At 39.5% G+C, this 21,399-nt stretch overlaps 1 protein-coding gene across 1 annotated transcript; it reads left to right on the forward strand.

Moving 5' to 3' along the window:
• Positions 1-13,013: 13,013 nt before the first annotated feature.
• On the forward strand, positions 13,014-19,869 carry aipl1 (aryl hydrocarbon receptor interacting protein-like 1). Its single transcript, XM_042486035.1, has 6 exons — positions 13,014-13,118; positions 15,572-15,751; positions 18,507-18,695; positions 18,774-18,950; positions 19,048-19,189; positions 19,670-19,869. Exons 1-6 carry the CDS (start codon positions 13,014-13,016, stop codon positions 19,867-19,869), a joined length of 993 nt encoding a protein of 330 aa, XP_042341969.1.
• Positions 19,870-21,399: the final 1,530 nt, after the last annotated feature.

A 21,399-nucleotide genomic window follows, 5' to 3' on the forward strand; every position in this document is an offset into this window, starting at 1 on the left:
GGGGGAAATACTCAGGTTGATCCTGTCACTCTCTGTTGGCTGCACTTCAATCACATTCAATATCCAACTTCCTATTCTCATATCCCCACTGGCCCGGCAGAATAGGTCAATACGCTGCCATCACATTGCCTGGTCACAGTGCAGAATTACTTCAAACAATGACTAATGACGTCGCACAGGCAGAGTTTTGTAACACGGTGACTTCATGGCATTTAGTACTGAAAAAAAAAGAGAACAGATAATACTATGAGAGACAATACAACAGAGCAATGCCATTAAGGTAATCAAGCTGGCTGACAGCACGTCTGCAGTAGGTTGGATAACAACTGCTATACACATACTTTAACTATGTAATTTCTTCATTTTAAGTGTGATGTACTTGTGACACACCTGCTATTATTAGGTAGATTACCTATTAACTGTTAAAGCTGGGAAAACACAAAAATATGGAAATGGGAAAAAAAAAGGGCCTTCTCATTCAGCTTTCCCCTCTCTATCCTAAGCCCCTCCCACCAAACAACAGGCATACACACACCTTATACATTTACCCAGTGTTTCCAATACATTTATTCAGTCTGATTTCATTGTACAGTTGCATGCAGCTTATTCGCTCAGCCAGTCCTTGTCACCGCTTTTTCTGTGTTTTTTAGACCACAAATGAGACAAGTATTAGCTAGCTAGCTACCTCAAAATCCCTCTGCCTCACTCCCGCTGTGGACTGCTTCACCAAGAGGAGTGCGGGCAGCAGTTAGACACACCTGGTCAGCAGTTGTAGCAGCTCGAACTCATCCAGTCAAATTTTCAGGCTAAATTTTTTAAAGCCAGAGCCAAGAAGAGGTTAAAAAGTCTAGTTTTTTCTTAGACCACTTGAATAACAATAGTTTCAGTGTTCCCCAATGTCGCCAAAATAAAACTACCCTTCTCAGCCTCAAGTCAAGAGAGCAAAAGAAGAAGAACCAGAAGGTTGGGGATTTTATATGTATGATTAGCTTCTCAAAACTGTACATTTAAAGCTAATGCTTTGTGCTTTACCTGAAAAAATAGAAATCTGATTGTATGCAAATATTATGTGCCCGTTTAATGCAGAGAATTTAGATGGTATGTGAAGTAGTTCTGTAGTTTGTATTATTCTGCCTTTGCATAATACTAAACAAAAAAGAAAGAGTCAAAGAAAACAGGATTTGTTGATGTTCTTCTGTAGCAACAACGTCATCAGGCTAGAATTTAGTATTTATGTTTAATTATACTCACATTCACTTTACACAATGCAATATATACATGACCATTAATGCATCGGCACAGATCATCTCATGCCGATGTTTATGGGCTTCCTTCGCGTTTTGTTTGTAATGCAGGTGGTAGAGAGAGATTTAAATCCTGAGCAGATGTCTTAAAAGCGGCATGAGCTCTTGTTGAAGGTAAATAGTAGAATTAAGTTTGCACAGGGCTGTTAGGTCCATTAGGTCAATTGGTTCTATTAGCTCCCAGCATGGGCAGCAGAGGATTTGCCTCGTCTCCGTCAGCGTCTCATCAAAACTATACTGTCAATTACCACTGACACAGCTGACAACTTACAGGCACCGGGATATGAAACGTTCAAGCGACATATATTAATCCTAAAAGCATTTTGTGACAAGATTTATGTCATTTCATGTTCAGTAATAAAAAAATACATCTTCTTTGGCACTGTCAGTGTTACATTAGTTGGGCTAATATTAGGCTGTTTAGCTTAACTGTCAAGCACTGAAGCTGGCGAGTCGACACTATTTTTTTTAAATTAACGTTATTTGAAACAGAGGCACTCAACCATCTCTCAACATTTAGGAAAAATAACCAGAGTATCATAACAATATGAGTATGTGTAAATGAAATTAAATCAAATTCTCCTTCTCTGCTGATGTCTCAGCTCAAATTTTAAGGGCTGTTGCTCAAACTACAGATTTGTACTGACACATTTTCATACACTCGTCACCTCAGACACGATGACTATAAAAATGGATCCAGGGAAAGAGCCGTTTCTCTCTCTCTAAGACTCTGACCAAACTCAGATCAAATGGTAAAACTAGGCAGTGCTTATTATATATAAACCAAGATTCTGTTATTGTGCTGCCTTTTTTTTGTCTAACAGGATTTCAGAGACATTTTAGTGCACTGTTTGGTCGTTATATGAGAATTAGTGAACAGGAAGTGGGCGCCATGCTGTTTCTTGTAATCTTAAACCTGAAATACTAACATGATATTGCTTGTTAACAGTTGGCCTACATATTGTTTCCTGTGTCATAACGCACCAAGATCATTTTATATGTGGCGTAGTGCATTCTTGTAGTTGTAGGTTTTCTACTTCAGTAAAAGCAAATGCCACAGCCCTTTTTCTCCATTTTCTCCGGTCATGAAGTATATATAAGTAAGTATTTGCATCCCACTACTGCACAGACAGCCTTGCCTACCAAAACCAAAATAAAATGGCCTGAAAATGTGCTTAAAATATTGATTCTGAAACATAATTTTAGATATGTAATCATGGGTTTTGTGGACCTTTTCTCTAGCTTTTTTTCAAAATAATTTTTGAAATGTACAAAATTTTGCAATTTGCGGACATTTCATGCCAAGTTGCTCATTGCCTTTTATCCAACTTTTCAAAAGAAGAAATTAAACAAATTTGCTCAGGTTTCAAAGGTTTAAGTATTTGTGAAAGGTGTCTGAACGCAGCACAAGGAAAAGGGCTATCAGAGGATTATTGTAAATCAAAGAATTAATCAGGCCCAGCTTGTCTGTTTAAAGTGAGACATTTGAAGTTGCCTTATGCTAAAATTGCAGTGATTGCTTTCAGATAGGATCTTTTTCAGACAGATACACCCCTGGGGTTTAATATCTTCAAATGCAACAGTTATGGCTGAAAATAACAACAAAAATAAAAAAGATTGCCGATTTCACATATCTTGACAAATCAAATCAATTGCCAGTTTTCTACCTGAAAGAGACTGCTGTAGTTTGTGTGATATCAGTGTTTCGGCCTGTGGCCTACTGGTAACCCTGGGTAACCCAGCTCATGTGATTGTGCGCCCTGTAGAGGTGGTTGTGTCAGAGACCATGCCGGAAAGTGCGTGTATGTGTATTGTCTTCAAATTATTCTGTCTGTACCCTTTTCTTGCACATCACAGACGCAGATCCAATATTTCCTGTGCCACAGAGGACACCTTTTGCATTAGTGTGTGCATAAGAAACAGGGAGCTGGTATGTACTGTATGAGTGTGTTTATGTGTCGTGTGCGCTTGCCCTTTGTCCTGTTTGCTATGTGTTCTGGTATGTAGCTAAAGGTCGGGGCCAAGAGGAGAGCAGGCCGGCAGGGGCCCGGTGAGGGGGAGCTGTGGCTGGGGAAGAGCCGCAAAGCCAAAGGCCAGCAGTTCTGACAAGGGTAGGGATTAGGACGGAGCCACGGATATCACAGCAAAACAATACAGATCCTTGTGCACAGGCTAACAGATTACAGGCCACAGAATGCAAGAGGAAATAATCAGTTACTGAGCTATGTATATTTAACTTCCCTCCACAGAGACGTGCTGAGTAAAATGTGTGTGTAATTTAATAGCAGTAACTGATGCACACCTCAGGAATCTGAGTGAGTGTCATTCCCGAAACTTCTGGCCTGTTGTTACCCACTGCATGACTTCACAGGACTCAAGTGGAGGCTGTTCCTGAGAATGCTTCACATCAGTAAAGCAATAGCGCGTGCACACACACACACACACACACACACACTGAGCTATCCAGCTGTCCTCCTATTGGCCAGAAGAGGTACTACAAGGTCAAAAGTCATCTGCCTCTGTGTTTAGAGAACAGTGACTCTGACCTCTGACCTCTTCTGCTTGGGCTTGTTGCCAGCAGTGTGCTTTACACGTATGTTTTAACTGCAGGAATAGACTGGATTTACACAATGAAGAGAGAATTAACTAATTATCACTACACAGCCTAGATTGTGTCTTTTCCCTGTTAGTAAATCGGGAAACACTACCAGTGTAATGAGGGGTTAAATATCTATTTTGTTATGTCCCTGTGATAATCCAGCCATAGAACAAAATAATCATTGTCCTGTTGACTCATAGCAAAACTTTGTGAGACATGTTTGGGAGGCTGCCATTTGTTATGCAATCTTTTTAGATGTGTGACCTTGTTCTGTTAGGCCTACGAGGAAACTTTAGCTTCAATATGTGCCAGTGGAACGTTACAAGGCTAAGAAACAATATCACGAACACCTGCATGATCTGTTGATGAACACTAAAGGGCCAGAGGACTCATTTAACCACAACTTTGCAGACACATTGTTTGGGAGCCTTGGCGAGCAGCTGATTGTTCGAATTTCACAGACATCTGTAATCTATGAATGAATGTTATGTGCAGAGCTTTCCTCCATTTTGGTTCCTGTGATAAATAAGGCACACACACACACACACACACAGTTTTAAAAAAATTCAATAGAAAATCCAAATATGAAATCCCGTGAGACTAAAGGATTTGACTGGCTTGATTGAACTGCTGCCATCTTGTTTATCCTTTTCAAATCTTCGGAGGAAATATGAGGGCTGGACTGGAAATCTTCAAAATTTTACTTCCTAATCTGCTGGAGGGGAGGAGTAAAAAGGCATAACTTTCATTGCTCCCATTCATCAGAGGCCTCAACATTTACTGCAGAAGCAATGTTAGATTAAAAAGATGAAAATAGCTGGGGAAGAAAATTCACATTATAACCATCATTGACTTTTTTTTTATCATTTGGTACACATGTACCAAATACTTAGCTTGAATTGAAAATAAGAGTTGTCTGTGTATTTTTTCATTTGCTTAGAGATTGAGTGCAAAATGCAACATTGTAATGTAATAAAGTAATAATACTTTGTTGCAATGCAATGGATGGGTTTTTCTGAGTATCTGTACTTTACCTGAGTTTTTCTGAGTATTTCAGTCAACTTTCACTTTTACTCCACTCCATTTCCTTAATAACATGTTTACTTTTACTCCACTCCATTTCCTTAATAACATGTTTACTTTTACTCCACTACATTTCTATGTATCGTAAAAGTATTTCACTCCAGTTTTACTTCAGTGTTGATGTATTTCTACGCCCTTAGCTTTTTCCTTACTTTGTCACTACAAAATAAAATTGGACGGTTTGGCGAATCAGTGGTCCTAGATTGTAAATTAGATGACAGATTAATCACACGAGGCCAAGTGCAAGCAAGAGCTCTCAAAACTGCAGTTAAATTAAGATTATCAGTCAAGCCCAGGCTGCATGTCAGATTAGACACTAACATGCTAGCAACTACATGAGTAGTATTCCACTCGATGATGAGACCAAATTCATGATGGAAGTATAAAACTGGCATCCCACAGCAGAGAGGATGAGTAATGATTCAAGGAGGTAAAGATTTGTGGCAGGTAACTGAACTGCAGCCGTGAATAGAAAAAGGTTTCCTCTTCCTCATGTTCAGCACTGCTGCTGCTGCTGCTGGTACCTGCGGTCACCTCACTATCCTCTTCCTCAGTGGTTAAAGGCTTTTATCATGTTGCTGAAGCTGTCAGTCGCAACCAGAACCACACGCCATTGCACATTTGAATTTTTCAGTACACTTTCGTACTTTTGATAAATGCGTTTCCAGAGTGAATTTTTACTGACTGAAACGATGTCGCCACATTCTTTTTCTTGTACCATTTCACTGTCATCTGTTACTTTAACAGGAAAAGTACATCTGTATGTATGACTTCTCAGCTTCCTTTGTAAAGTACTTTCTGGGTCAGACATGCTTCAAACGCACGGTGTGAGTGGTACCAGAGCAGAATTGGAGCGGGATGGAGCATGAGATAAGGTGAAGCCGCAGCTTTTTATAAAAGGCGCCCCGTGCTCCAGCCAAAATCCCCCTGCTCGCTCCCGCTCTGCTCACATGCTCTGAGTGTAACGTAGGCTCCATTTTGAAGGTGCCATCATGAAAAAGAAGAAAACTCAATTCAAAATTCTGACCACTTGTTTCCACAACCAGCATTTACTTGTACTGTCACTCTCAATACTTTAGTACATTTAATATCAAAATAATACTCTTGAAAGTTAAGTAAACTAAACATCAGACACTTAAAGACTTTTATACTAAGTAATATACTAATAGATTTTTTTAACTGCTAGAAAAGTCATTTTCTGGTAAGAAATCTGTCCTTTTTTTCCTTCAAGTATGGCTTTCAGGTATTTCATTCACCACTGTCAAAATATTTTATAATTTACTTATATGATGTGTGATTGATTTGTGCTTTAATATCTGCATTATGTTGCACAAGTGTTGCTGTTATTACGTCCATCGTCTGTTTCTTAGCCTGTTCAGACAAACTGTCATTAACTTATGACTAACAACATCACGATGAACGGTATTTAGTGCTGCTGCCATGACATCAACATGAAAATATTGCTGGATGACATCCTGTAACAAATATTTATGAGCGTGTATGCATGCACAAATGACGCTTGAGTTAGATTTAGTTTGCTGACTGTTCCTTACAGTCAAATTGTAGTTAATCACGAGTACAGGGAACAACTGCCAACAACTGATAATTCATTTCAGTCATTCAGCTGGTGTGAAAGAATTCTTACGCCTATTTGTTCCACACTTTGAGACTACATCCCGGTATCTGTGGCCTGATGGGAGCAGCTGAAATTTATTAAGGAAGGGATTACTATGAGGATAGTTTTCAAGATTTGTGTCAGTGTTCATGTGGCAAACTAAATCAAGTGAACTACATTTTTACAACTAAATTTTATTCTCTCAACAGCCACTTGACAGTTGACCAAGTTCAGATTGGTCTACTTTTGGATGATCAACCCATAGTCATTCCCAGGACTGCAAATACAGACATTTTGACATGCCCCTCCACATCTCATAGTGACACACAGGGCCGTCTTTATATCATATCTATGTGATGCAAAGCTGAAACATATTGTTAACAAGTGCTAAATGTTGTGTAACAAACACAGTTAGGTTTAGAGAAAATAGATTTTGTCAGATACTACCAGCATTAAGTACTGCCACAGATTGGTTTACATTATTTTATGTGTCCACATGATCCCACATTTTCATGCTTCCAGTTCATTGCCTATAAAAACAGCTGTGTTGAGCAATGCGTTTTGAGAGACCACGGTACATTTGCATCAAGTTGATTTCAGGTTACTTTATGCAAATCAGTGGCATTCAGCGTGACTCATCGCCTCTGGAAAAAAGATCACAAAAAAACTTTTTGAATATGTCAATCTAAAATGAAAACAGATTCAGCAACTGTATGGCTTATTTCTTTTCAGAAACACATTTCAGTGAACAGTTTTCATAATATATGAGAAAGTTTCCAAACAAGGTGCATGTCTTTCCAGTTTGAAATCTCGGAGAAGACAGCCCACAAGCTTTGCATGCCCATCGAATGTCCAATACTGGGAAGCGGCACGACTCCTGACATCAAAAAACGCCCCTTTGGACAAGTACCTCAAGCAAAAAGCCTGGTTTGTCTCATAAAGAGGCTTCCTTTAACATCGATATTACACACCGAGAGGCAGGACAAAGCAATGGTATTGACACCCATGGGAGAGAGAACGGACTGGGATAATAGTGTGATGTCCTGTCTGTCCAAAGTTCTGAACTTCATTACAGCATTGTAGATGTGTGTTCTGCAACTTCTCTCCCTAAATTTAAAAAAAAAAAAAAAAAAGAATTTCTGCAGAAGAAATTAGGTGCAACCTCTGTGTTTTTCCAGACAAAAAATAAAAGTAGTAGACTGATAACAGTCTAGCCTGTACTGTGTGTCCATTCAAGAAGGGTTTTATGTTAATAAGTAACCGAAGGAGAAAATGCTTAATGATCTATTATACACAGCCAGACACCTCAAAATAAAATATGTCTCTGAGTACTCATTCATGGCCTTGGCTAGAATAGGAATAGCCTTGCCAGGTTATGTCAGACCAGCATATGATTCAAAATAAGTTCGAATTCATTTACTATCATTATATCATCATGAGTGTAGGGAGGGTTGAAAAGCATCTTTAGGTTGAAAGTTTTTGATGTTCTCCTCCCAAAGTCAGAACAGATGAAACCTCTGGCAAAAATGTATCCACTGAGGATGTTAGGAATTCTGTTGCATTGCTGAACATTGCTGTATGTGTTTGTGTGTACGTGTATGTGCACGTGTGTGTATGTGTGTGTGCGTATTTGTGTGTCGTGTGATCCATATTTCCAGCTGAGGGTACAGCCTCTGGGCAGCACAGTGTGCGCATGCCTGTGCTTCTCAGAGAGCAGTCCATGTCAGTCTTTGTAATCCTGGTGTGTGTGTGTGTGTGTGTGTGTGTGTGTGTGTGTGTGTGTGTACACAAAAACATACACAAACAAAGGAGATGGATACTTAGCAGTGTGATGCCTTGGTTTTAATCTGTGTATGTGTCAGTGGTATGGTGTAGGAAGTATTTTTCTTAAAATTGGATATATAGGCTACATGGAGAAAATTAAATAAAAACATTTTTTAATAAATACCTCAACACTGATATTGTGACAGTATTGTGGAATTGACTACTGGTGCTTTAAAACCAAAACAACGCTTATGATATCACAGTATCCAAAATCTAAGATAATGTCTAGTCTCATGTCACGATATTGATATATTGCTCGACACTGCCTAAACATCCAGGCATAAATAATATATCTTGTAAGGCAGGCATAAATATATATATATTACATATATATGTGTGTGTGTAATATGTAAATGAATGGGGACACCCATGGGGTCACTCATAAGGACAAATCTTCAGAAAATTATCATTCAGCAATGACATGTTAATATGCAAGAACCAAACATGACAGTACTTATATTTCTCCAGTACTGCTGATCCAATGCTACCGGACAGGTAGCATATACTCCTGAAAGTGTACTAGTCTGCCATTAAATGCCAAGAAGATGATAAAAAAAAAACACATGGAAGATGTCAGCAAGTGCAGATGCAACATTACTCTGCTTTCATTCATCGCTTTCATTTTTCCCCTTAGATCTGCACATTTTTTAAAATCCTTTGCAGTGGGTGTGCCACATATTTACGTTAACGCTAGCAATGTGACAAGGTGCCAAGAGCTGCACGTTTGATGTCTTTTTTTTGTTGCGGGGGTTTTTTAGAGTAACAAAATGTTCAACTTTGGGTATAACGCAGCACTAAAACCGTCACTTTTTACCCAGCCTTCCAATCACAGTAGACAGATTAGATAAGACAGTAGTAGTAGATTTCGGGTATTGTGACATGTCTCGGCAATAATAGGCTATTTACTGAGACTGTCAATGTTGTGTTAAAGGTTGTCACACTGCTCCCAAGTGGAAAAAATGAATCATTGCAAGTTCGAAATCAAAGTAAAACAAAATCAGCAAAATAAGTTTCAACATTAAAAGCACCCACTGACAGAAGGCCTCTGTCAGTGTTAGTTAGATTATTGATGATTAAACATATTTGCAACATTTTAATGTTGTAACTGCTCATGGTGGTGCTAATTATAACTATGTTACACTCTGTAAAAATAACACTGCGGTGTGAAACATACTGTGTTTATTGTAGGCTTTAAAACTGCAATCTGCAAAATAACCACCTGCCAAATAAATGTTCAGTGTTACGTCTTCCAGCCTTGCATAGTGATGCCCACACTGCTCTTACTGCATGTTCCTCTTCCTTCTAGATCTGCTGGGTCAGCGCTGCATGTCAACCTGACATGCGGAGAAAGAGGCAGTTTCTCTTTCTCTCTGGCTTATTCCCACAGCACAAGCACAAAAGGTTTACACATTCATAAACATTATACTATGTGCGTCTATGTTGTGCGTCATGGAAGGAGCCCTTCCTCCGTGGGTTATGTATATGAATGAATGGCCTCTACACAAGGAATGACTCCTCCCCAGGAAATCCACGACTGTACTTTCCAGAAATAGAGTATGACTTGCTTAAAGTGGAACTAATGCATCAGCGATGGGTTTCCAGCAGGGCTAAATATGATGGAGACCAGGGCGTACCTCCTCCTGTTGGCAGGGCTGCCTGTAGCTCAACCTGTTCTCAAAGAAACGTGTGTGCATGCGCTTCAGCAAACTGGCCCATTCGATTCCCCACGCTACAGTGTACATGCAGCAAATCCAGTAATGCATGCATGTATACTCATAAACAAACACAGCTAGACACGCATAGGCAGAGCAGTGGGGACAGATGTAGGCGGTGTGACGCAGGCATTATGAGTCACTGTGACACAAAGCCTGAGCCTTACAACACACGGCATTGTCATGGTATTACCTCTCCAGCAGGTTGCATGTATTACTGCTCTCCCTCCCTCCAGTGGGAGAACTGACCATGGGTGAACTTAAAATCACCAAATCAAAACCATATTTAGCACAAACCTCTTTTCTTTCAGGTTTATAATTACTGACAGAGGCCCAACGGTGATTAATCACACTTTTTAAAATTATTATTCTGTTAAACTCACAGATATGATAATTATGTAAAAGGCTGTAGCTATAGCAACATAAACCTGTCATCACAGAGAAGCACCCCACCATATGCCCAGTGTTTCCACAGAGAGGGATGGAGGAGCAGAATTCACAAAAAGGAAAAACAAATTTACTAGATTTTTTTCATTTATTTACATTGTATTTAAGGGTCAGTGTGTAGGATTAAGGGGTATATATAAACAGAAATGTACGGAATATGATAAAATGTTTGTATGTTTTTAATGTTTTCTTTAGTGTATTATAATGTTTATGTTTTCTTTAGTCACCTGAAAATGAGAATCATCTTTTCGTTACCTTGGAACGAGCCTTGTAAATCTACATAGGGAACGAGTTCTCTACCGAGTTCATCATGTTGTACTGCAGTGTCTCTACAGTAGCTCAGGATGGACAAACCAAACACTGGCTTCAGACAGGGCCGTTTGCGCTTCACGTTTCCATGTGCCCCATCATACTTAGCAGGCCCTTTCTGTTGAGACCATCAGAAAAACAAAGATTTCTTAATGTCAACCTACTTTATTCAGTGATTTCACCTGTTAGTCATCAGGTCAGTTTGTTTTGGAGAGAAAGAGACCACCGTGGATAATTCAACTCCCACTGAAAACCTCCTAAACATCTGGTTTTAACGTTATCAGCGAAACAGGCTGAGCAAACATCAGGGGCAGCCTGGCTCTAGCCCCCGCTGTGCCGAACAGAATCAGAGAAATACTCATTTTTAATGTGACACACCGGGTCCATTTGTTTGCAAGAGGAGACCTCTGTGGAAAATTTGGCTCCCTGTTAAAACCTCCTGAATGTCTGGATCAGAAATAAAGTGAGTGAACATTACGTTATCAGAGAAGATAGGTGAGCACTCATAAGCAGGTGCTGGGCGAGCAGCCATCTGCGACATTCTGACAAGCATAGGAGAAACGCGGATTTGTATCGTGAAACTGCTTCATTCAGTGTTTTTACCAGTTCACATCAATGGATCCTTTTGTTTTGAAGACTTCAGTGGATAATTTGGCTCCTAGTGAAAACCTCCTGAACTATGAACAATGACGGAAATCAGGAAGTTTCAGCTGGTTGCAATTTGTAATCCTCGCCGCTAGTTGCTTATAAATCCCCCTAAATCTTACACACTGTTACTTCAAATATACTTTAATTAATATCATAATATTACTCATGAAGCACCCACCTTGGCCTATTATAACCTCTGCCAGGTCACAGTTTGCAAGTGTTTGTGACTGTTACAGATGAATTAAGGAATCAAATGAAGTTTATTTGTGTAATGCACCGTCCACATCGGCAACACTTTTAAACAAGGCCTGATATGATGAAGAAGAGAACGAACTGCTGCATTACCGACTTCCTTCACAAGAGAGCGTTCAATCTGCTTATTGCCTGTGCTTGGAGAGCTGCCAAGTTCATGCCAAACTGTTGCCCAATCCTGTTATTTGCAAACTTGATAGTGCGTTGCAGCACTTTCCAAAGATATAGAGGTCTTATTTGAATAAAGATAAGACATAAACCTTGCCGGATAATACGTGGTGAAATACCTATTCCTCCATGTTGCTCCACAGAGGAAACATGAAGCTGTAAAGTTATACAATTGTGAACACTGCCAAGACACAGTTATGGGGTTTTCTATTTGCGCAATTAGAACAGAATACTGCATTAACACTGGGTAATGTTTTTGGAATAATTGCCCCCTCAAACTGCTTGCAGACTTTGTTAGCAAACACTACAGGAGCCTTGGATTACTCTCCCTCTTTCTCTCTCTCTCTCTCACACTCACACACACACACACACACACACACACACACACGGAGCCCAGATGGGAGACAGATGTTTAATAGACAAAGTCAAAGAGTCCATACAGTAATTGTCTGCTCCACCATTTCTCAGTATTCTCTGCATTGTTCAGATCACCACATCCACATAAATCCAGGAAATTTCCTCTGGAATGGAAACCATGTCCTACTCTCACAGACCAATTTGTGTTTCTTTTCTTTCTTTCTCCTACTCTCCCTCTCTCTCTCTCTCTCTCTCTCTCTCTCTCTTTCTTACACACACACACTTTTGTTCTTGTCTCCTGGTACATTCAACACCCACACAGACATTAACATATACACTTAAAAAAAACAACCCTAAAAAAAACCTTATATAAATACTCCAAAAAAGTAATCACCCTCACATTTCCTGTCATTCTGACTCCCTGTTTCTCCTCATTTCTGGATCTTTCTGGAGTCTGGCAGTATTCAGAGAAAGTGCTGATGATGACCGATACATAAAGCAGCAACAGAGAGATGAGAAGGAGAGGAGGAGAAGTTTCTAATCTCATTATCCCTACCTAAACTAATCCAGCAGCAACAACACCTCCATGTTATCCATACTCATCGTACACATGCTGTGCCCCACACATTATACTCTGGAGATACATGTATATGCATGCTGATTTACTGTGATCGATATCAGAGGAAAAAAAAAAGATGACAGATATGCAGGACACGATGTTGCTGGGTATGGAAGGAATCAAGAAAACCATCCTGCACGGAGGGACTGGAGATATCCCAAAACTCATCACCGGGGCAAAGGTACCGTAGGCCTTCCTTACTTTATTTACATTTATAAATTCTGAGTCCACAGCCATTTCAGCCCATTTAATGTGCAGTAAATGGATCCATAATTGAACCGTGTTCAGGGTTCCCACAGTCGTAAAAAAGCCATGGAATTCTGTTGTGTGTAATTAAAATTGTTACATTAGTCTTCTGCGGATAACCTCCCAAGTAATGTTACAAAAAAAGGCTAATTTATTTTATGTAGCTGTTGACGTAACATAGTTGTAATACACGCTGATGTGTGACGTTTTGTTTATCATCACATACATTTTTCTCACTTTATGAAGGCCAGCAAGCTAGAATTATGCTTGAATAGAGTTTGAATCTAAATATGTCTGACAAACTCCACTAAAGTATGACAATAAAAAATATTCTTTTAGTGTGGATCCCTAAAAATTAATGGAAAAAAAGTTTTGAAATTTTCCATGAAAATGTGTTGGAATCCTGTATGTTTCAGACAAAAAGGAGCTCTGTGAGGTCATTCTTTTGCAGAAATGACTGAATGACTAAAATATGTCTCACAAAGCTAGTTTTAATGCTCCAAGTCTCATTAGAGGTACTAGTGGAAGTTGAAATGATCATAATATGAAGCACAGCATCATACAAGCATGAAGAGACAAAAGTTTTTTCTAGACTGTAGTTGCAAAGCATCAAAAAATGAAATAATGTCCAAATTTAGGCTCTATTTCATTAACCTGTCTGACTATCATATAAGCTTAATTTCAAACATGGCAGATACATAATTCTTTTAAAATCAGGGATCAATTTAGCTTGCTGTGAGGATCTCTCATAATATGCACACGAGGAGTAATAACATAGGAGTAATAACAGACTGTTATTGGCCTTTTGAAAAGCATGAACATGATCTGTTATGGTTTGATGATGCATTGCTTTATTACTTAAGATTTATGGATTTCATTTTTCCAACCTGTGCCAATGTTAAGGCATAGCAGTTGGATAGGATGTTAGAGGGAAGGCACATTCACATAGTTGCAGTTCTCACTGGCAGCCAGTAGAGGCTGATAGAGGACATCTATCACTGAGTGCCCCTTTAATGAGAATTTCTGTTCATGAAATAAGCCTCCACAGTTGGCCAGTTAACATTTTTTACTAATGACGTTGGTTTCTAAGGTCCCGACCCCCACTAGGTGTCTCCAAATTGTATTAAAAATAGGCCTATGCACAGTTGGCCTGTATTTTTTCAGCATTCTGTTCATTCCTGTGAATAAAACTAAATTAAATTGTTGTGTTAAAAGTTTAGAATATTATTCAAGACATACATTTGAAAGAATTTCACAGGATAAGAGCACAGTGAAGATCTGAACATAAGCTGCTAAACATTCGGAAATTCTGCGATTAAAACAGCCCGAGCTCATAGAAAAACTGCCAAGAACCAGAAAGAAAAAAGAACCATATTAAGCATGTATAATTGTTATGTATTTTTCAAAAACATAATGTAGACAATGAATAGTATTAAAAGTTCCTAAAATATCAACAAAATATCTCCAAAAGTTATCCCCCAGGAAATAATCCACTGCTTCAAATCAAAATCACTTGTTTTACACAAACTCACTGCAGTTACTGCTTTCACTATTATGGTTAATAGTGCAGTACAGAAGATGTATTTTTTTATTGCTATGCATTGAATATGGCATGAAATATCCTTAAAATGTCACTTTGTCAGGGGTCATCAGTTAATGTTAAAAAAAAACAACTCAATGTTAAAAAAAGAGGGCCCTTAAGTAAAAAGTTGAGAACAACTGATTTATGAAACCATTCTTGAGTTTGAAAATACTGCTGCTTAATATTTTTGGATATTATCCAAGTGTGTAGCCTTGCTATTTGGCTGTTTAACAAGCTGTGCGACACTTGAACCATATTCACTCTGTGTTATAGGTTCATTTTTCTGTATCTTCTTGCTTTGTTTTGTGTTCTTCTGAGTGGATGTTTGCCTAACAGTTTAATTGACATTGATAGGTTTATAAAATCCTTCTCGACTTGTACTGGCTCTGTATGAGAGCACTGTTAACATGAATTATGGGAGAAGCTCATGAAAGAGCAGTTTTTTAATGGCTCCACTTTTCTTGGACGTTATACAATCATGCAACCTTGGCACGTCCGTCCCTCCTCCTGTCTGTCTGCCCTGTTGAATAACTGAGCTGTGTGAAGTTCGTGACATAACATTTTTGTTGAGACTCTGTTGGGTTTAGTCCCCTATTTCAACACAATACTCTCTCTTTATTTACAGTATGTGTGATCATCTGAAATTTCAGGCACCATCTGTGTGGCCTTTCTGATAAATCATGTCAATTTAGCTGCCTCTTGTTACCGTCATTGCAATTTCAAATGATATCCCCCACTTTCTGTCCACACTCGAGCCTCAAGTCTCTGAATATGGTTCTCCTTCTCTGTGGTTCATTTTACTCCAGGTAACGTTCCACTTCCGTACCCAGCTGTGTGACGATGACCGTACAGTGATAGATGACAGCAAAGTGGTAGGGACGCCTATGGAGATAGTGATCGGCAACATGTTTAAACTGGACATCTGGGAGACCCTGCTGTCCTCCATGAGGATCGGTGAGGTGGCTGAATTCTGGTGTGACATCACTGTGAGTGCTAAAAAAATGTTAAGTACCAACTGCGTCTTGGTTTTTTTTTTTTTTTTCCATTTTTGCATTGTTTTCCTCCTTGATTGTTTTTAGGCAAAGTGCATAACTGTCTGTTAGTACAAATCTCTTCTGAGAAGCTTGCTCACTTTATGCAAAATGACGTCACACTGCAGATGTGGAAGTTAAGCACTCTGCTTTCAATTACATGCAACAAAACAAAGTAGGACGTGTCTTATTTGCTACTTTCATAAATCTAAAGCCTTAAAGCTTAGTCATGTATCTCTTTGTATATGGGCAACATATTTAAGCAACCTAAATGATGTCCGATCTAAAAAAAAAAAAAATCAATATCAGTTTAAGTGTATGCTATATTGATAGAATTTTAACCGTTTGACCTTTCTATCAGACAGCCCGTTTCAACAGAGAAGCCGTTAACAGCTTCAGTTTCCCATCTATACTCTCATCAAAGCCACCAGACTCCACTGACAAAAAGAACAATTTACCTCTCTGAACACAGGAGCTGCTGGTCTTCAAATGCCAAAGTCTCACATTAACCCAAACAAAGTGATCGAGGCAGCAGTAGACCAGCAGCTCATGTGTTCAGCAGTGTTAAATCATTATTTTTCTTCATGGTAACTGGCTTTGAAGAGAGCAAGTGAACGGTGTAATTCTCCTGTTGAGAATCACTGTCTGACAGAGAGGTAAAGCAGTGAAAATATAGCATACACTTAAACTGATATTGATTTTTTTCAGGTGGCTAAAATATGTTTTGTTGCAGACTCCTCTACTGCACCAAATTGCTAAGCTTCCCTGTCGGACTGTACTGTTTCTCCAAGCTGGGGTCGTGCCGACCGCCATCTACCGCACGTAATATACTGTCTATGTATAAGTACTCCATACAACCCTACTTCAGAAAATCTAAACTATAACTTTACAATAAAGCACAGGTATATATTGTGCTTTCCTGATCATGAAACAGACAATGAACACAAAAGTAGCCAAAAATAAATGCGTCACTCTTTGGCTGCAGTGGGCTAACAGAAGAAAAGTGGGGTTGCTCATGACTTTTTCAAAACTGGATCCACAGGCCACCTGCAGCAGTAACACTTACATAATTATAACCTATCTGGTTTGTAACAAACATACATGTATTGAGACTGCCTCGGGGTCATCTGATTCACATTCAGTTCAGTTCCAATTTAAATTCCCTGCATATTTTTAGTAAGTAATGTTTTGTCTTTGTGAATTTTGTTTGTGTGACCTCTTGCTGTGGTGAATGATGTTGTTGAATACGTATGTCCCTATACCAGACACGTTCTGTGAAGCAAACATACTTCTTCTGAATATGTGTCAGCGTATGTGTGCCTTTTTACCTAAAATGTCTTATGAGTAATCTGTGTGTGTGTGTGTGTGTGTGTGTGTGTTTGTGTGTCAGAGACAGATGGGTTGAGGCATACTGTCATTAATCTGCAGCAGCCTCACTTTTTCCTAATCGGCTCTGATTCCTGCTGAATCAGCACTATTGACTCGCCTCAGCTCTGATTAGATTTGATGGGGCTTACTGCATTTGTTCACTCCTCTCTAAACAACATGGCTGCACCACACACTCCATTGGATGAGTTGTGCAGTGTCACTCCCATCCAGTGGAGGGCAAACTCGCCATGAAGGAAGAGACGAGATAATGTGAAACTACTCATTTTAAATTACAAAATAATCTTTAATCAGTTGAATGTAAAATGAGTCAGATTTCTTGTGCAGGCTAAGTGCAGTGTGAAGAGTAGGACTAAGTGTAGACCACCATGTTACTCTTGACCAAGTATAAGAATATAAGACAGACAGGAGACAAAAATATCAAAACATCAAAACCTGAGTCACCTCTAGCTAAATTCTGTTGTAAATTTTGACTCAAGGGATGCACAGTATTGGATTTTTGCCATTATTAAATATGCCAATATTTTCCAACCCACTTTGGCCTTTTGTCAACGCCAATGTATGCACATATTTTTTTCCACCTAATTGCCGATGTGATGCGTCACAAGTGTATGTGATGAGGTACAGCTCCACATTACTATTGCTTCAACATGCCACCATCGATCACGTGGACTACGGGTGCAGTTCAGTGCACTGTCATGTGAAGTGACCTGGAGAAATCTGCATTGGCTTTAAGATGATAGTCTGTCTACAAGATGGAAATGTGTTACTTATGCCGGTTTAACACCAAAAGTGAACGTTTTAAACTCTGAAATATAATTTTATGACTAAATGGCTTGGGTCAAGACAGTTCGTTGAAGTTATTACATCACACATTAAAATATAAATAACATTTGGAGTCTTACAAAATGAGCAATTATGCCAGACCAGGCAAGAGAACACGACCTACCTCAGTGCATTCCTCATCCCTCTGTGTAATTCTGACGCCAGCCCACAAACAATACCGCTGTGCCAACACTGTTGCATCACTTTTTGATATAATTTAACCAAGTATATTCCACCCTGTTCCACGCAGAACATAAAGACTCTACTGTAGTGGAATTAATATCTTTTAATGCTAACTCTTTTTGTGATGGCCCACTGGTAGATGCAGACATACAGTACAATGCATTTCAAATAATACGCATTTAACGAACAAAATAGAAAACCTTCTTCATTCATCCCACTTTAACAGGCTCCCAGAAACAATCCTGACTATGGCCACAACCAAGACAAACTGATGATGCTCTGATGCTAGACTCTTGTGATCCTTTCTCCTCTCCAGCACACTGGCATCTACCCACTTGTGTCCAAGAGTATGAGGCGCATTGCAGAGGGCAAAGACCCAGTTGACTGGCACATCCATACATGTGGTATGGCCAACATGTTTGCCTACCACAGCCTTGGCTACGACGACCTGGACGAGCTGATGAAAGAACCAAAACCCCTCTACTTTGTCCTGGAACTGCTCAGAGTGAGACGATCCCACTGATTCAAAGATAGGTTTTCCTACTAGTGAGGATATTAACTGAACAAACTGTGTTATTGACAGGTGCAGCAGCCCAGTGAGTACAACAGGGAGACATGGGCTTTGAGTGATGGGGAGAGGCTGAAGGTGGTCCCTGTGCTCCACGGCCAGGGGAACAAGCTCTACAAACAGGGACACTACCAACAGGCCACACAAAAATACAAGGAGGCCATAATCTGCATAAAGAATGTTCAGACAAAGGTGATTGTGTTGATCAGTAGTCCGTAATAGAGTTTTATTTGTTTCTATAAAACAGCATAGACGCATAGACGTGGATCTGAACTGCTCTTGCCTTCAGGAGAAAGCATGGGAGGCCCCATGGTTGAAGCTGGAAAAGATGGCCAACACCTTAACCCTTAACTACTGCCAGTGTCTACTGCGCATGGAAGAATACTACGAGGCTATCGAGCACACCAGCGACATTATTAACCAACACCCAGGTTTGGTAACTGATATAGGACTGATGTGATGTTTGAGACTCTGTCATGATGGAGTGAGAGGTTATATAGACACTTTTAAAGCAGGTTTTCTTTGCTGACTAGATTAGCACCATACACCAAGTTGATATAGAGTTAGTGTGAAAGACTGTCTTGCTGTACAGCTTCTCAGTTTATCCAACCATTAGCAAGTTGGGTATATTTCCACTCTGCAATTATGTTAGCTGTGACTGTATGTTTAATATGTCTATAAAAGCCTGACCATATAAAAAAGGTCTGGTTCCTGCTCTGCAGCCTGCAATTTCATAGATTTCATAGTGTTCATAGATGCACATGTTAATCGAACAAAGTTTTAGAAGACTGTTTAAGTTATTAATTTGTTGCAACTACTTCACTTCAATTAAAAACATCTAGCGCACACTCTGCTTTAGACGTCCCCAACATGTCTGGCTGCTTTCCAACAAGTTTGCATTTGTCTTTAAGGCGTAGTGAAGGCCTTCTTCCTGCGAGGGAAGGCCCACATGGAAGTGTGGAACGAGGCAGAGGCTCGGCAGGACTTCAGCAGGGTGCTGGACCTGGAGCCCGGCATGAAAAAGGCTGTCAAGAGGGAGCTGGCCGTGCTCAACATGCGCATGGAGGAGAAGAACCAGGAGGACAAGAACAAATACAAGGGCATGTTTTGATCAGGACAGAGACTGCAGCAGAGGTTAAAAAAACGCTAAAGGAGTAAATCTCCATGCTTACTTCCCCTTTAAAGGGGACCTATTACACACATTTTCAAAGTTATGTTTGTTATTAAGGTTCTTCTAGAAAGATAGACTGTATAAAAAAATGGACGTAGCAACCATGAAGTCAGCAAGCAGTTTGTGGACTGCAATTTTGAAGCCTCAAGTTTGGCACTTCAGATGTCCTCATCTTAGTTTTTTGGAGCCAGAATTAAACATATTTGGATGAGAGGGTGGAGCCATGGAGGAGCAAGGGGTGGATCCAACTTATAGAGTGTAGCAATGCCTCACAGACTGCAGCCCCACCCCTAATTAAGCATAACTTTAAGCCTTAATAAAATGTTAAAAAACATTAACCCTTCGTACAGTTTTCATGAATGTGGAAATCAGCTATAGAGACAAAAAACATTTTTTTAAATACCAGGCTGTAAATATATTTATTTCTGCTGTTAAGTTGAGAATTTTAACTGGGGGTTTATGGGGATTGACTCACGTCTGGAACCAGCCCCAAGTGGCCATTCATTAAACTGCAGTTTTTAGCACCACTGTGTTGGCTTCATTTTTCAGCCTCAGAGTTTGCCAATTGGCAAGAAAAAGTTTTAATGTTTAAAAAAACTGAAAATGCTTCATTTCAGCCCATGTTTCTTCAAGCCACTTTCCTAAAAAAGCACAGTCTGCTCTGATTGGTCAGTGTTTATAGGTCTTGTCGGCATCACCATCATTGCAATAACAGCTTATAAATACAACTGTACACGTTCCAGCAGGAATATGATCTTAAACCAGGAGGAATTAAACAAAAACAGCAACCAAGATTACGTGTTTCTCCCATGTTTGCATACATGTACTACATTAGCAGTGTACTTGCAGCTGAGGAATGGCTGTAATGGAGAAAAGCAGAACTTTCTAGTGTGAAAAATCCCCAATAAAAGCTTCTTAATACAACCTGGCATGTCCCAGCAGGAATATGATCTGAAATCTGGTAGGAATTTAAAACATCAGTAACCGAGTCAACATGTTTCCCTGACGTTAACATGCAGCTTAATTTAGCAGTGTATGCTTTGTAATGTAAACACTTGATGCAACACTTGATGAAATCCGTCACACTACGACATCATACTGTAATCAGTGGAGAGAAAAATGTTGCAGAGAGTTCCAAACGGTCTGAAGCTTGAGATTTTTGCTGACAGAGATTACTTTTACACAAGTTTGCCTCATTTTATGAAATGTTGACACAATATAAGGTACTATAAAATACTAATTACAGAAAAGCATAATATGTCTCCTTTAACCACCACAACCAACATCCTGCACTGACTTTCACAAGGACTGTGAGACACTGCCAGGAGTTTGAAAGACATCCAATAACACGATCCTGGTTTATTAAATCAGGAAGATATACACATAAACGCCCCCCCCCCCAACCATGAGTGAGACACCCTATTAAATGAAGGATTTTTCAATCTTATATGCTCACTTAAATTAGTTCAT

This window comes from Plectropomus leopardus, chromosome 5 (assembly GCF_008729295.1).
Source record: "Plectropomus leopardus isolate mb chromosome 5, YSFRI_Pleo_2.0, whole genome shotgun sequence".
NCBI lineage: Eukaryota > Metazoa > Chordata > Actinopteri > Perciformes > Serranidae > Plectropomus > Plectropomus leopardus.